This window comes from Dipodomys merriami, unplaced genomic scaffold (genome assembly GCF_024711535.1).
Source record: "Dipodomys merriami isolate MVZ:Mamm:240054 unplaced genomic scaffold, mDipMer1.0.p SCAF_1, whole genome shotgun sequence".
In the NCBI taxonomy this organism is placed as follows: Eukaryota; Metazoa; Chordata; class Mammalia; order Rodentia; family Heteromyidae; genus Dipodomys; species Dipodomys merriami.
Genome location: NW_027202270.1, coordinates 56,231,669 through 56,245,191, shown reverse-complemented (window position 1 = coordinate 56,245,191; position 13,523 = coordinate 56,231,669). Strand labels below are relative to the sequence as shown.

The following is a 13,523-nucleotide window of genomic DNA, read 5'->3' as shown; positions in this document are numbered from 1 at the left end:
GGTACAAAAAGTAATAAACAGCATCCAATAATAAAAACAGAACTATAACACTATACTAAAATATAACACTATACTATAATAAAACACTATAATAATTTTTACATGGTACTATAATAAAAGTTACTTAAAACTCAGAAATTATTTATTTCTAGAATTTCTATTTAATATTTTTGAACCATGGTTGACCCTAGAAAATTAAAACTGTGGCAAGTAAAACTTCAGGGAGACACTGCCCTTCATCCAGTCTTCCAATGTGCTCATGCATTACTAGGACAAAATTCAGTGAATCTATTCATAATATTGCCTTATTTTAATTTCTTCTTGGTTTCTACTTTCCAATGGGCATTATATGAAAAAAACATATTTTAAAAACCTGGTAGTACAAATTAGAATTATACTTCAAAATAGTCAAAGGGCATTACCAAATATTCATTATAAAAAAAGGATATGCTAATAAGTATGACAGGATTAAGAGCTAAATAGTTTCTACTAAGCCACACAATACACAAAACATGAATCCTAACTCCTAACAAGCTGTGACTCACTTACCTTCCAGACTTGGGGAAGGAAAAGCAATCATCATTAGCACAGGAAGAATCATCACTCCATCTACCATTGTCCCACTGTGGAGGAAAAAAAGAAGAAACATAAGGAAAGAACTGCAGGATTGTATGAAATTAAGCATACCATCTTCACACTGCCACTGAAAACCGTTTTTAGATATTCCCCCAAATATGTTGCTTATTTTTAGTACTTTTAAACCTATGCCCTTTCACAGACCTAAACAGGTCATCTAAGGAATAAGTCCTTTCTAAGGCCACTCCCTCTGAACCTACCCTCTTATGAAGAACTCACCTAGAAAGTGAAGAAAAAGCATTCCCAAAGATTTTAGGTTGAATTTTATCTTCCCCTATCAAGAAGAGTACTTTAATATAGTATATTAAAAACTATATTAAAAACCTTGAGAGTTATGAATATACTCTTCTAATATAATGTTAAAGATAGGAGATTAAATAATTCAAGACAGATTACTATGTTTGAGTCTCCTTTGCCTTTAACTCATTGGTGAATCTACCTCATTATATAAACCAAAAGAATAAAGCAAACATATTATCTATGGCAAAGCAGTGTATTGTACATTATCCTCAACTTTAAGAAAGGATAGGCAAATTGAGACAGGATAACCTTTTAAAATAAGAAATAATGCAAATATGTAATATATAAAACTATCACTGACAGGTAGAAATTTTAAAACTGATGTTGGCCTAAAACTACATTGACAGAGCTCACTTTTCTAAGTTAGGAGCTTTTCCCCTTACAATAATTCCTGGAAATATCAGGAATCTGATGGTGGTTTGATTTGGTTCAATTTCCTGGAGAGTACAACAGAAAAATATGGTAGAGTCCTTGATGAACAGGCTAGAAAGTTTCTTTGTCATTCCTCAAAGCAAAAGGCAAAATGTTACAACTTCTTTGGAGTGGACCTTTTCTGACCTATCTTCTTGAAATCAGTTTTTTGGTTTGGCTCTGGTTTGGCTTTGGTGATCTGTTCACTCACCATATTCCCATCACATCCTCCCACCTCTTAGTTTATTTCCCTTTTCTTCCCATAATCACATTCCAGTCCATTCCTTCTCTAATTGCAAGGAAGGGACAAAGGGGAATTTTTGTTATGTATCGTGTGTATATGTGTGTGTGTGTTGCAAGTGCTGCCTAGCAAGGGCTTGCTAGGCAGGCACTCTACCACTTGAGCCAAGCTTTTAGTCCTTTTTGCTACACTTATTTTGGAGATACGTCTGCATTTTTGTGCAGACAATACTGGACAGCAATCCTATTTATACTTCCCATCATACAAAGGACAAAAGGCACACACCATCATACTTAGCTTTTTTTTTTCTTCTATTGAGAAAGGATCTTGTGAACTGTTTCAAACAAAGAAAAAAAAAGGCTTAAGCTGGCCTTAACCTTATCCTCACTATCTCAGTCCCTGGCATGGTTGGAATAAAAGCTTCAGCTACCACACTTAGCTATTGGTTGAAATGAGGGTCTTGTAAAAAAAAATTTTGCCTTGGTTGGCCTTGAACTAACCCATGTAGCTAGGATTACAGGCACAAGTCACCAGCACCTGGATGTACATGCTTTAAAGTATACAAAACTGTGCAGACCTCTTTTTACTATTGTTGTTGTTTCCCTGTTCACATAGCTCTTTTCTAGGGAGCTTTTTTGAGATTGACAAATCTTTCACGTTGGTCTCTCTGACCTAGAAGCAGCTGCCTCTTTCAATACCATCTATATTCCTCTGCACAGGAAAACGATGTTGGTTCTCCTCTACTTGCACTGTCCTTCTAGCATTCATGATGTACCTCCAAAAATAAAACACTTGATTCCATGACTGGAACTTGTCCCCCAAAATTCATAGATTGCAAAACTTAATAATCCCTTGAGTCATTTGTTAAGTGTCTGAAGAGGAAAGTCTTTGGGAGAGAATTAGGATTCACTGTGGTCCAGCAAGTGGGGCCCACATGATGGCATCCGCACCTTTATGAGGACAGAGGCAAAGAACCCCATTTAAATAATGTCATTTATAAGTGAAGGAAGAGAGACCCATGCTGGAACACTTGCTCTGTCTCACCATGCAATGCTCTTTGCCATGTTTTAGTGCATTACATGTTCAACAGATACTGGCTCCATGCTCTTGAACTCTCTAGCATCTAGAAATATGAAAATAAATTTCTTAGCCGGAATTGGTGGGAAACATCTGAAATCTTCACCATGAAGAGAGGTTGAGACAGGAAGATTGTGAATTCAAAGCCAGCCAGGACTCCATAGCAAAACCCTGTCACACAATAACAACCACCAAAAGTTGTTCTATAAATTACCTGTTGTTGGAAGATTGTTGTATTTTCACAAAACAAAAAAGACTAGCACTTAGTTAAAACCCCAAGGTCAGATCCAGGGTAAGGCATTCTAAGTCCTCCTCTGACTTGTCCATCTTCATGGTCACCAATCCCAATTCCCAACACCATCATCCATGCCTTCTCTTAGCCCCAATCACTCCATTCATCCAAGCATTCTGACATGCTCAGTTCTGTCTCTTTGGACCTTGGTATATGATGTCCCTCTGCCTGGGCCTTCTTTCAGGGGCTGATCTTACTAGTTCCTACTTGGCCTAAAAGTCTCAAATAACACTTTCTTCAGAAGCTATCCTATACCCGTCATTGAACTATCTTCCTATATTGTTAAGTTTTCATGGAAATAATCATAGTTCATAGTTATATATTTACCCATGCCATTTTTGGACATATCTGTTACTAAACTCCCTAACGGAAAATCTATAGTCTTGTCTTGCTCATTACTGCCAAAGCAAGCAGATGTCCATTTAATTCTTATTAAATTGGAATTCTCTCTGAATTAACCAGTTCAATTTTACTTTAAAATCTAAAGAATTAGCAGTCCCCCCACCTGCTACTACCCATAAGTACAAAGAAATAAGATTGAAAAATCTATAATCTCCACAATTTTAGTTCGCACAGGTAAAATTCTGGTAATGGTAAACCAATCACCATTACCATATTTTCCATGTTATAGAGCCAACAAAGGTCTAGACCCCAAAATACCTATCCACAAATTATCAGTATGTAAAGCCACACTAACACATTCCCTTAAGCTTCAAGAAAGAAGGCAGGGTAAAAAAAGATTATGAAGCAAATCTGCTTAACAGCAGCTAAATATATGAAAAGTCATTTCAAAAAATTTCAGTGGCCACCATTTTGTACAGTGTTGGTGTTTCTTCTGCCCATTAACTTCCAACCTAAAAAAAAAAAAAATCACATGCCAAAGAGAAAAAGATGGCAAAAGTGGAATAGAATACTCTAGGACTTTCTGGTCATATTGTAATTTTAAGGAACATCTGCCAAGTACTGGGCTTACCCCCTGTAGGCCTAGTTACTCAGGAGGCTAAGATCTGAGGATCCCAGTTCAAAGCCAGCCAGGGCAGGAAAGGTTGTGAGCTTGTGAGACTCTTATCTCCAATTAACCACCAGAAAACTGGAAGTGGAATTGTGGCTCAAAGTCTTGAGAGAAAAATCTCAGGGTTAGTGCCCAGGCCCTGAGTTCAACCACAACTGAAGAAAGGGAGGGAGGAAGGGAGGGAGGGAGGGAGGGAGGGAGGGAGGGAGGGAGGGAGGGAGCGAGGGAGGGAGGGAGGGAGGCAAGAGGGAGAAAGAAAGGAAGACAGGGAGGAAGGAAGGAAGACAGGAAGGAAGGAAGGAAGGAAGGAAGGAAGGAAGGAAGGAAGGAAGGAAGGAAGGAAGGAAGGAAGGAAGGAAGGGAGGGAGGGAGGGAGGGAGGGAGGGAGGGAGGGGAAGGAGGAAGGGAGGGGAAGGAGGAAGGGAGGGCGGGCAGGCAGGCAGATCAATCTGGGCATGGTGGTTCACTCCTGTAATCCCAGAATTTGGGAGGCTGGGACAAAGATATTGAGTCTAGCATTGTCTATATAATACATTGCAAGCCAGCCTGAACTATATAGCAAGAGTTTGTCAAAAAAAAAAAAAAAAAAAGCTAAATTACTGGTCTGAAGCCCAAGGATCTTTTTCTAATTTTAAATCATACCAAAAAAAAAGTGTTGTTCTAAAGTAAACTTTTAGTTCCTCTGTTCTTGGTAAGAATGAGCAACTGGTCATGAAAAATGAAGATGGTCTCAATTCAATAATTCAGCGATGCCTCACTCCAATGGTTTCCAAACCTTTGATCTTAGAACTTCTTTTTACTCTTTAAAATCACTGTGGAGTTTGTTAATGTGGGCCATATCTATTGATATGTGCTATTTTGGAAATTAAAGGAGTTTTATAAAAGACTGTGTTCATGTTAAAATACAATAAGCTTAAGTGTCCTATTTATTTACAAATTTCAAAACAAAGAATTTTTTTGGTTTTAAGGAAAATGAAGAAGAAAAGTAATATCCTGCATTTTGCAAATTTCTATGTTTGGTTTAGAAGACCTCAGCGTTCTCATATGTGATTCCGTATTTAATCTGTTATACATTATATTGGTTAAAGTACACAGAAGACCGAGTCTTACCTATCATTAGAATTCTCAAAAAAGTGTCAGTGTCCCACAGGGATTCTGGGGCCACACTCTGAAATCTACTGCCATGTTCATTCCTACAATGCTCAGTTCTCCCACTAGAGTGTGTCACTAATGGCATTAGGCATTCTAGACTGAGAAGTTGTCTAATACTGGATGAAACATGCTAATGTTCTGCAGTTTGATTAGTCTCATCTGCCCTTCTAACATTGAAAGCATTCAAGAGGGAAGAATGTATGGATATTTTTAATGGAAGAATAATACTTTACACATATAAATGAGTGCTTTTAAATGGGATATAAATGTCTAATAAGGAGATATTTAACAACTACTCATCTCAGATATAATCAAGTGCCAAAATCCCTAACTGAAAAACTCATGGGGTACTGAGGTTCACAAAATACTGCATGAAGTTTTCAGCGTGAAATTTTTGCCTCTCTTCATAATTAATCTTAAGACTTCAGACACAAGGGGAAAAAACTATTGAGAAAATGGTTAGGGACCAGGATCCTGTCCAAGTAAAGGACTCTCTTTAGATCAGTAATACTTCTTGTAATGTCTCAAGCTGACCCTCTTGAAAGACAGAATATTTCCATATACTCTACTAAAAACAGACAATCACCAGGGCAGAGCAGAACCACATTCTAAATCCCAGGGTATTTTTCAAACTCCATTTAAAGATCAGAATGATAATCTAGTTTAGGAGCTAGCAGTTAGTTCAATTGCTAACATGTGCAGACTTGACACAAGTTCGGCACTTCCTGTTCTCATGACAATTTTGTAATGGTTTAAAGTCATAAATACTTTGCAATATATTACAGAAATCATTTTGATATTTGTCACAGAATAACAAGAGTACACTTCATTTGTCAATTCAGCTTTTGAAACATGAAATGATAAAGGATATTTCTAAAATCTACAATTATCAACAGGACACAATTTATTATCCACATAAAAAATAATGGGAATATGATCAGAAAATTCTCCAAAATGTTCACTTGGCTAACCCAGTGGCTAACCATTTGGTTTTGTTCTAATACCTAATTTACTGAGAACCTACTTAGTCAATAGGGACTTTCTTTGATAGGATTGGATTTTTACCATCTCTCAGGTGAAAAGGTCTAACATCTTTAAATTTAAAAGACCCGTTGAAGAACTGTTGACAATCACTCAGACCTGTTTTAAATGACTTTGTTACTCTCCACATGAATTCACTCTTTAACCAACACCTTCCACCACCCACAACAGATCTTCCACCACTATTCCATAACTGCTTAAAAAAAAAAATCAATTCTTCATACTGCCTGTGCTGTGCCTTCCACAATGAAAGAAAAATAAATCATGCTATTCAATATAAAATGCAGAAGCAAAGCAGCGAAAGAATTAGAGGAATCCTACATCCTCTGTCAACACTGAAGTATAACAGTAGTGGTACTTACTAATGAGCCTGGCACTGTGCTTAGGTATCAATATGCATTATCTAATTCATTCTCTTCCTAGAACATTCCATGATGAATACTCATAGCAGTACTTCTTTTTTTCAGGTAAGAAAATGGATGCATAGAAGTAACTAACCCAAGAATACAAGGTCAGATCAAAGGCTATATCTGACCAGAATTTAGTAATCTTAATTAAGCACACACTACCATAATGTCCACTAACTGACTAGCCATAGATAGCTTTGCCGTCTGGTTTATTTATCCTTAATATTTTATCTTAATTAATTCTGAGCTTCAACAACCTTGATTTTCTTTCATGGTTATTGAGTCAACTTTCAAGCAAGCCTTCTTTCCATTTCTCTAACCTCAAAATTAATTTCACATACTTTGAAACCTCCAATTACTCCTCCCTACCACCACCATCTCCTGTGTCCTAGAAGAAAAGCTCTTCATGTCAAGCAAGCTGTTTGACAGTACAAGGAATTTCTCATTCCCATACACTTCTCATCCATCTTCTAATTTCTTGTACCTCACACCTCAAAATAAAAACAGAAATTAGCTTAAAGCACCTGAGGTACGAAGTTAAGCTCTGTAAGACATATTCTAGACAGAAAATTGAAGGAAGGCATAAACACAACCACCTCCATATAACACAAAAACAAGCCATGGTAACTGATTAGATAATGTGAAAACAGTGATATTTTCCAAGCACACAGAAAGAGGAAAAAAAAAAAAAGAAGAAGAGCTAACCAAAGGGCAGCATACTGCAAACTACCTGAGCCTTTGGGCAGGGTGAAAGAGACATGAACTGTCAGTTATAGCTGCAAAGAAAGGCCCGTCCAAAGCCATCATACCATGTAAGTTAAGGCAGGGTCTTTTCTTCAGTTCACAAATGACCTGTTAAATATTTTTAACACCCCACTCTGTCTGAACTGGCAATGTACATGTTGCCAGGGCTTGGTTTTATATAGACTTCACTGCTGGGGGTTTTCTAGTGGGTTGTTCCTTTGAGAATATTAGCATGTAATTTGATCTTCTGCAATAGATGAATACAAATAGCTACTTGGACAAGTCCGACAGAACTGAAAAACAGCCCCTGGATCAGTTCATCCTGTGGTTAGAGGAAACAATTATAGATTATTTTTGGAAAGAAAGGGATTTGAGTGAAGGAGTTACACTACAGGCATTCCAGCCATGACAGATAGACCCCAAGACATAGTTTGGACAAAGAGAGAGAGGGATACAATCTGTAAAACAAGTTGGAACATTTAGCTTAGGCTACCACGTGGGAAACAAGGAAGCCCCAATATATTTATTTATTGAACAAAATTGACTGTTGAACCGTTTGAGGCTATCCAAAAAAAACTAAGTTTCTTAGAGCGCAGTGGTTTGATGGCCGTCCATATGCCTCTGGTACCTCAAAACTAGGTTTTACTTCAACATGCTTGACTATACCTGTACTGTCCCACATTTTCTACTTCATTCCTCTGTACCAACCAGCCTCGGCTCTTCCACTTGGTTCCACTTGAGGCTCCCATACCTCCTGGCTGTTTTGGTACACTTTCCTCAGTGCCATCACAGCCCCCACTCCTTCTTGCTCTCCCTTGGTGGAAAAATTGTGCTGGAACCATTTTTTTTTTTTGGAACTTGTGGCTAAGAAGATCCTTCTTATTCTCTCCCATAAAACTCTTAGATTTAAACCTCTAGGCCCACTTAAAATCCCATTTCCTCTCATTTAAAGATGGCCTCTGCCTTCTTCTCATAACCTTAAATTTCCCTTGTAAGCTAATATCAATAGAGTTTCTATCCCTCCTGTTGGACAAATAATGCTGCAGGCACATAGGAGTAGGTGACAATTTTCCCAGTTCTTGGGTTAACTTGATAGACATGCAATAATCTGGAATGGTGGGAATAAGACAGAAGGGGTATAACAGGGAGGGGAATATTCTATCTATCTCTCTTTCTCTCTGCCTCTCTCTTTCTCCTCCTCTCCATCCCTTTGTCCTTTTCTCCCTCTGTCAACGGAAGGCCCTAGGGCCTATTTCAGTGGAGGTTAGAAAAATAACCCTTTATGTCCTCCTTTCTCTCACCCCCACTCTCCAAACCCATTTTGTGTCAGCCCTTCCTGCCACCCCCATCCATTACATTGCCTTGCAATGTCTCCCTCAAAGCATTTAACTGGGAGCAAAATCTTCTACTTATTTTATTTTGTTGTCCCCTTCTCCTTTCTACATTTTGGTAAATATAAGCAGCACAAGGATAAGACCATGCATGGTGACAACACAAGCACCGAACATTCTAGACCCTCAATATCAATAAAAAGACATTCATTTTTAATTTCTTACCCTAGACTACGCTTTGGTGTTTAAGTTTTCTACAGCCTGAAAAGCAATGACTAAGTACAGGTAAGCAGCTTCTATGACCTCAATTTAACATACTAGCAACTGGGTATTTGAGATAAATTAAAAGATACTGTTCGTAACTTGGATTCCAGTTTTCCAGGGTGTCATCCAAGAGAAGCAGCCAAACAAAAAGACACCTGGCAAACTCAGTATACCAGACAACTCCCCAGTGGACAATATCCCATTTGGAAAAGACTGCTTGGATGTCGGTTGCAGACACCAGCTGATATGCCCAGAGCCATCCCCAGTGACCTCTAAGACAGCTTCTGTAGCTTGAAAATATATCTCCCACAAGTCTGAAATTGACATATTATCTCCCCCCAAGTCGTCTAACAGTTATTGGCACTATTTGGAAAGCCATGCTTCCATGTCTATTAATAACCTTCAGAAAGAACCCTGAGGAAGTGTCAAGAGAAAAATAGCTCTTGGCTGATGGAAACCAGGGACTCAAACAGAGGTTACAGCTAGCAATTAGTACATCTGAGGGATAAAGAAAAGAAAGTTATACTGTGTTCGGTATCCAATGTTATCTTTTCAGGAACCTTAAAAAAATGCTTACTCAAGGAATCTAAGGACCTTAAGTTACGAATCCTAGTCTTTTCAGAAAATGAGCTCTTTTAAAAACTTCTTATCAATTTAGATAAATAAGTACCAGCAAGAAACTTTCTGCACATTGATTACTGCAGAGAATTTTACCTACAAGGCTGCTTGAAGCTTTATGTAACTATTTACACCTTTATATCTTTTCTCCAAGTGACACATTAAATAGTAACTAGATCAATTTATTCTAAATAATGGAATCACTAATTAATCCCTAAAAAGATTTTTCTCAGTGTTTTTTCTCCTCTCCCCTCCCCCGGTGAGAGTGTGATTAATGGAATTCTCTCACAATTTAGCTTGAAATACACTTTTGCCAGTCAAGCAGCGAAAGCAAAATCAGATAATTGTGGTATGACTCAACAAACGCACAGCTGTTCATTTAAATATATCCATCAAAAGTATAAATACAATCATGAGAAAGAAAAGGAGCCATATACCAGGGTCTGCAGAAGTTGAACGGGTTAGCGTCCAACCACAACAGAAAACAATGAGGCAAGGAAGGTTTTAGATGGGCACTGGCTGGAAAGAGATTTGAAAGGGATATCACCAAAAGACTGCCTACGCACAAAAAAACACTCACTGGGCAATGGGGCTAAGGCGAAGGTGAAGTTAAATACATTGTATTAATTGGGGGGGGGGGTAAGAATGAACTTAAAAATACACATGAGGAAGGGGAACACACACACACACACATACACACACACACACACACACGCACACACACACGCACACACACACACACACACACCCAAAAAACACATAATACTCACAAGTATGCAGAGGTGGTGGGAAGCCTACCAGGTAAAAAATTACTATAAAAACCATTTATAATTTTGGTGCTAAAAACAAATATATATATATATACATATACACACCAGGCAGAAGAACAGGGAAGGATTACCTCAGTCCATATCCACCGCCTTGGAATACTGTAATCACAAGTCATAGAAATGTGGGAATCCCTCCAAAGTACAGATGGGCCCCAATTTAAGATCTATGATACACATTCAGAAAAACCATACTTGGAATTTCAAGTTTTAATCTTTTCCTGTTTTGTTTTATTAGTACTACCCTTTTTTTTGATGCAGGGCAGAGCAGCAATGCAATTACAGGAGCCACTTGATCAGAAAAAAAAATGAATTCCACAGATATCTACATTGCTGTGCTTTGATATTCAGCTAGATTAGTGCATTAAATGCAACTACAAATTACACTATTTTCCATTTACAATGAGTTTATCAGTGCATATCACACTGTATGTCTAGGAACATGTGTACAAAACTGAGAAATACTCCATATAGGATATCAGAGGCTTTACACCTTCAATACTATCATTTAACATACAGCAAGGCAGCAGAGAAAAAGACAATTGTGAGAACAAAGGGGTACGGTTGTTCCTTTCTTCTTCCTCCTCAGGCATGGGCCACAGCACCCAGCAAGAATATGGAAAGCAAGGCACTGAGAAGAATTTGGTGCCTGTGCTGTTTCAGTATGTTATTTAAAGTAGTAACAAATTAAAGATTTAATCCATTGTGACAATCCTTCAATCAACAAAAAAATCTATTTCTTTCCAAAAAGTAATCACTCTAGCAACGAAGGAGTAAGCGAATGCATAGCCTGGTCACTCAGTTATCCTGCAGTGAGAAGTATTAATGATCTCTCCACTTGCAAGCAATCTCTTTTGTATTATCATAAGCATTAATGACCAACAATTACCACCCAAAAGGTAACTGGGCCAACCCCAAGTCCTCTCTTCTCTACCATCTTCTTACTTTTGTAAAAAGCATTGTAGAAGAGACATTCATACTGGCCTTCTCCAAAGTTTCCACCTAGTCCTCAGCCCAGAGTTCTGCCTCTGTCAGACCTGTCAGATGATGTAGCACTCCACCCTAGGTTCTAACTCTCCTCAGTCCGGTCAGCCCTCAGAGTCTCACAGAGAGTCCTCAACTCAAATTTTCCCAAGTCTCACTCCCTAGCGATTATGATCTGGGTTAAGACCTAGGGCCAAGCCTCTCCCTCCTCTGGCACTGCAGGTGATGCTGAGAGTTATAAGGGCTCTCACTGGTTCATTCTATAGAAGGAGGATGTAGAAAACAGCTCCAATACTTTAATGCTTTAGTCAGGCTGCCTGGATTAGCTAGGTTTCCTCTTCTGCCACTCATCACTTTTTGTTTTTTGTTTTTTGGTCGGTCGTGGGACTTGAACTCTGGGCCTGGGCACTGTCCCTCATCTCTTTAGCTCAAGGCTAGTGCTCTACCACTTGAGCCACAGCACCACTTCCAGCCTTTTCTGCTGATGTGATGCTGAGGAGTAGAACCCAGGGCCTCATGAATGCTAGGCAGGAACTCTACCACTGAGCCACTTTCCCAGCCACTCATCTCTTAAATCTTGATTTCCCTCAGGGTTCCACACCTCAGCCTTCTGTTTTTCTTGCTCAATATGTTGTCTACTTTCTTAGCCCAAGGGTCCATTATGTTCAGACGTTCAGGATGAACCACTATACAGACAATGAAGTCATCCATTTTAGAGTTATTTCCCATCTATTCTTCCATTACCTTTATTATCATCAGTTCTTGCCTTGTCATTGTTTTTCAAATTAATTATTAAAATTTTTTAGATATCTCATAACACAGAAACATAGAAGAATGTAAGAATCCCTGTTTTTTAATGTCTAATTTCACAAAGAAGCAACAGCCTACTCCCTAGTTCCAGACATCTTACTTCCTTATCAAGCCCATTTTCTTCCTGGGGAATTTTCATGAAAATCTCAGATATCAATATCATTCTCCAACAAACTCTGCAACACTTAAGAACTACCTTCTAGCTGGGTGCTGGTGGCTCACGTCTATAATCCTAGCTATTCAGAAGGTTGAGATCTGAGTATCACAGTTTTGTTTTGTTTTGTTTTGTTTTTGGGTCCGGTCGTGGGGCCTGAACTCTGGGCCTGGGCGCTGTCCCTCAGCTCTTCAGCTCAAGGCTAGCACTCTACCACTTGAGCCACAGAGCCACTTCCGGCTTTTTTTCTTTTTGCTTATGTGGTGCTGAGGAATCGAACCCAGGGCCTCATGTATACAAAGCAAGCGCTGTACCACTGAGCCACCTTCACAGCCCTGAGTATCACAGTTTGAAGGCTTCCCAGGCAGGAAAGTCCATGAGACTTTTATCTGCAATTAACCAGCAAAAAGCTGGAAGTGGAACTGTCTCAAGTAGTAGAGTGCTAGCCTTGAGCAAAAAAGCTAAGGGATAGTGCTCAGACTCTGAGTTCAAGCCCTAGGCAAGAAAGAAGGACAGAAAGAAGGGAGGAAAGGAGGAATGGAGGGAGGGAGGGAGGAAGGAAAGAAAGAAAGAAAGAAAGAAAGAAAGAAAGAAAGAAAGAAAGAAAGAAAGAAAGAAAGAAAGAAAGAAAGAAAGAAAGAAAGAAAGGAAGAAAGAAAGAAAGGAAGAAAGAAAGAGAGGCAGAAAGAAAGGCAGAAAAGAGGGGCTGGGAAGGTAGCTCAGCGGTAGGGTGCATGCCTTGCAAGCATGAGGCCCTGGGTTCGATTCCTCAGCACCACATAAACAGAAAAAGCCGGAAGTGGCGCTGTGGCTCCAGTGGTAGAGCACTAGCCTTGAGCTGAAGAGCTGAGGGACAGCGCCCAGACCCAAAGTTCAGGCCCCATGACCGGCAAAAAAAAAAAAAAAAAGAAAAGAAAGATCAAGACAGTAAGAAAAAATAGAGAAAGAAAGAGAGGGAGGGAGGAAGAAAAAGAGAAAAAAGAGAAAGAAAGAAAGAGAGGGAGGGAAGGAGAGAGGGAGGGAGGGAGGGAGGGAGGGAGGGAGGGAGAGGGAGAGGGAGAGGGAGGAAGGGAGGGAGGGAGGAAGGAAGGGAGGGGGGAGGGAAAGAAGGGAAAGGAAAGAAAAGAACCACCTTTTAAACGTAACTACAAACCTAGCACCTCACCTAACAAATTTAAAAAGTATTCCTCCTCCAAATACAAATACTATCTAAAAGCTACCA

The 13,523-nt window shown here is 39.2% G+C and overlaps 1 protein-coding gene across 6 annotated transcripts in view; it reads right to left on the bottom strand.

Moving 5' to 3' along the window:
• Acvr1 (activin A receptor type 1) overlaps positions 1 to 13,523 on the bottom strand; it is a 122,560-nt gene that overhangs the window by 53,590 nt on the left and 55,447 nt on the right. For all 6 annotated transcript variants that reach the window (XM_070022835.1, XM_070022844.1, XM_070022826.1 and 3 more), the window contains one exon: positions 550 to 623. In XM_070022835.1, coding sequence (XP_069878936.1) covers positions 550 to 616 — 67 coding nt within the window. In that variant the 5' untranslated portion in view covers positions 617 to 623. The remainder of the gene's footprint in view (positions 1 to 549; positions 624 to 13,523) is intronic.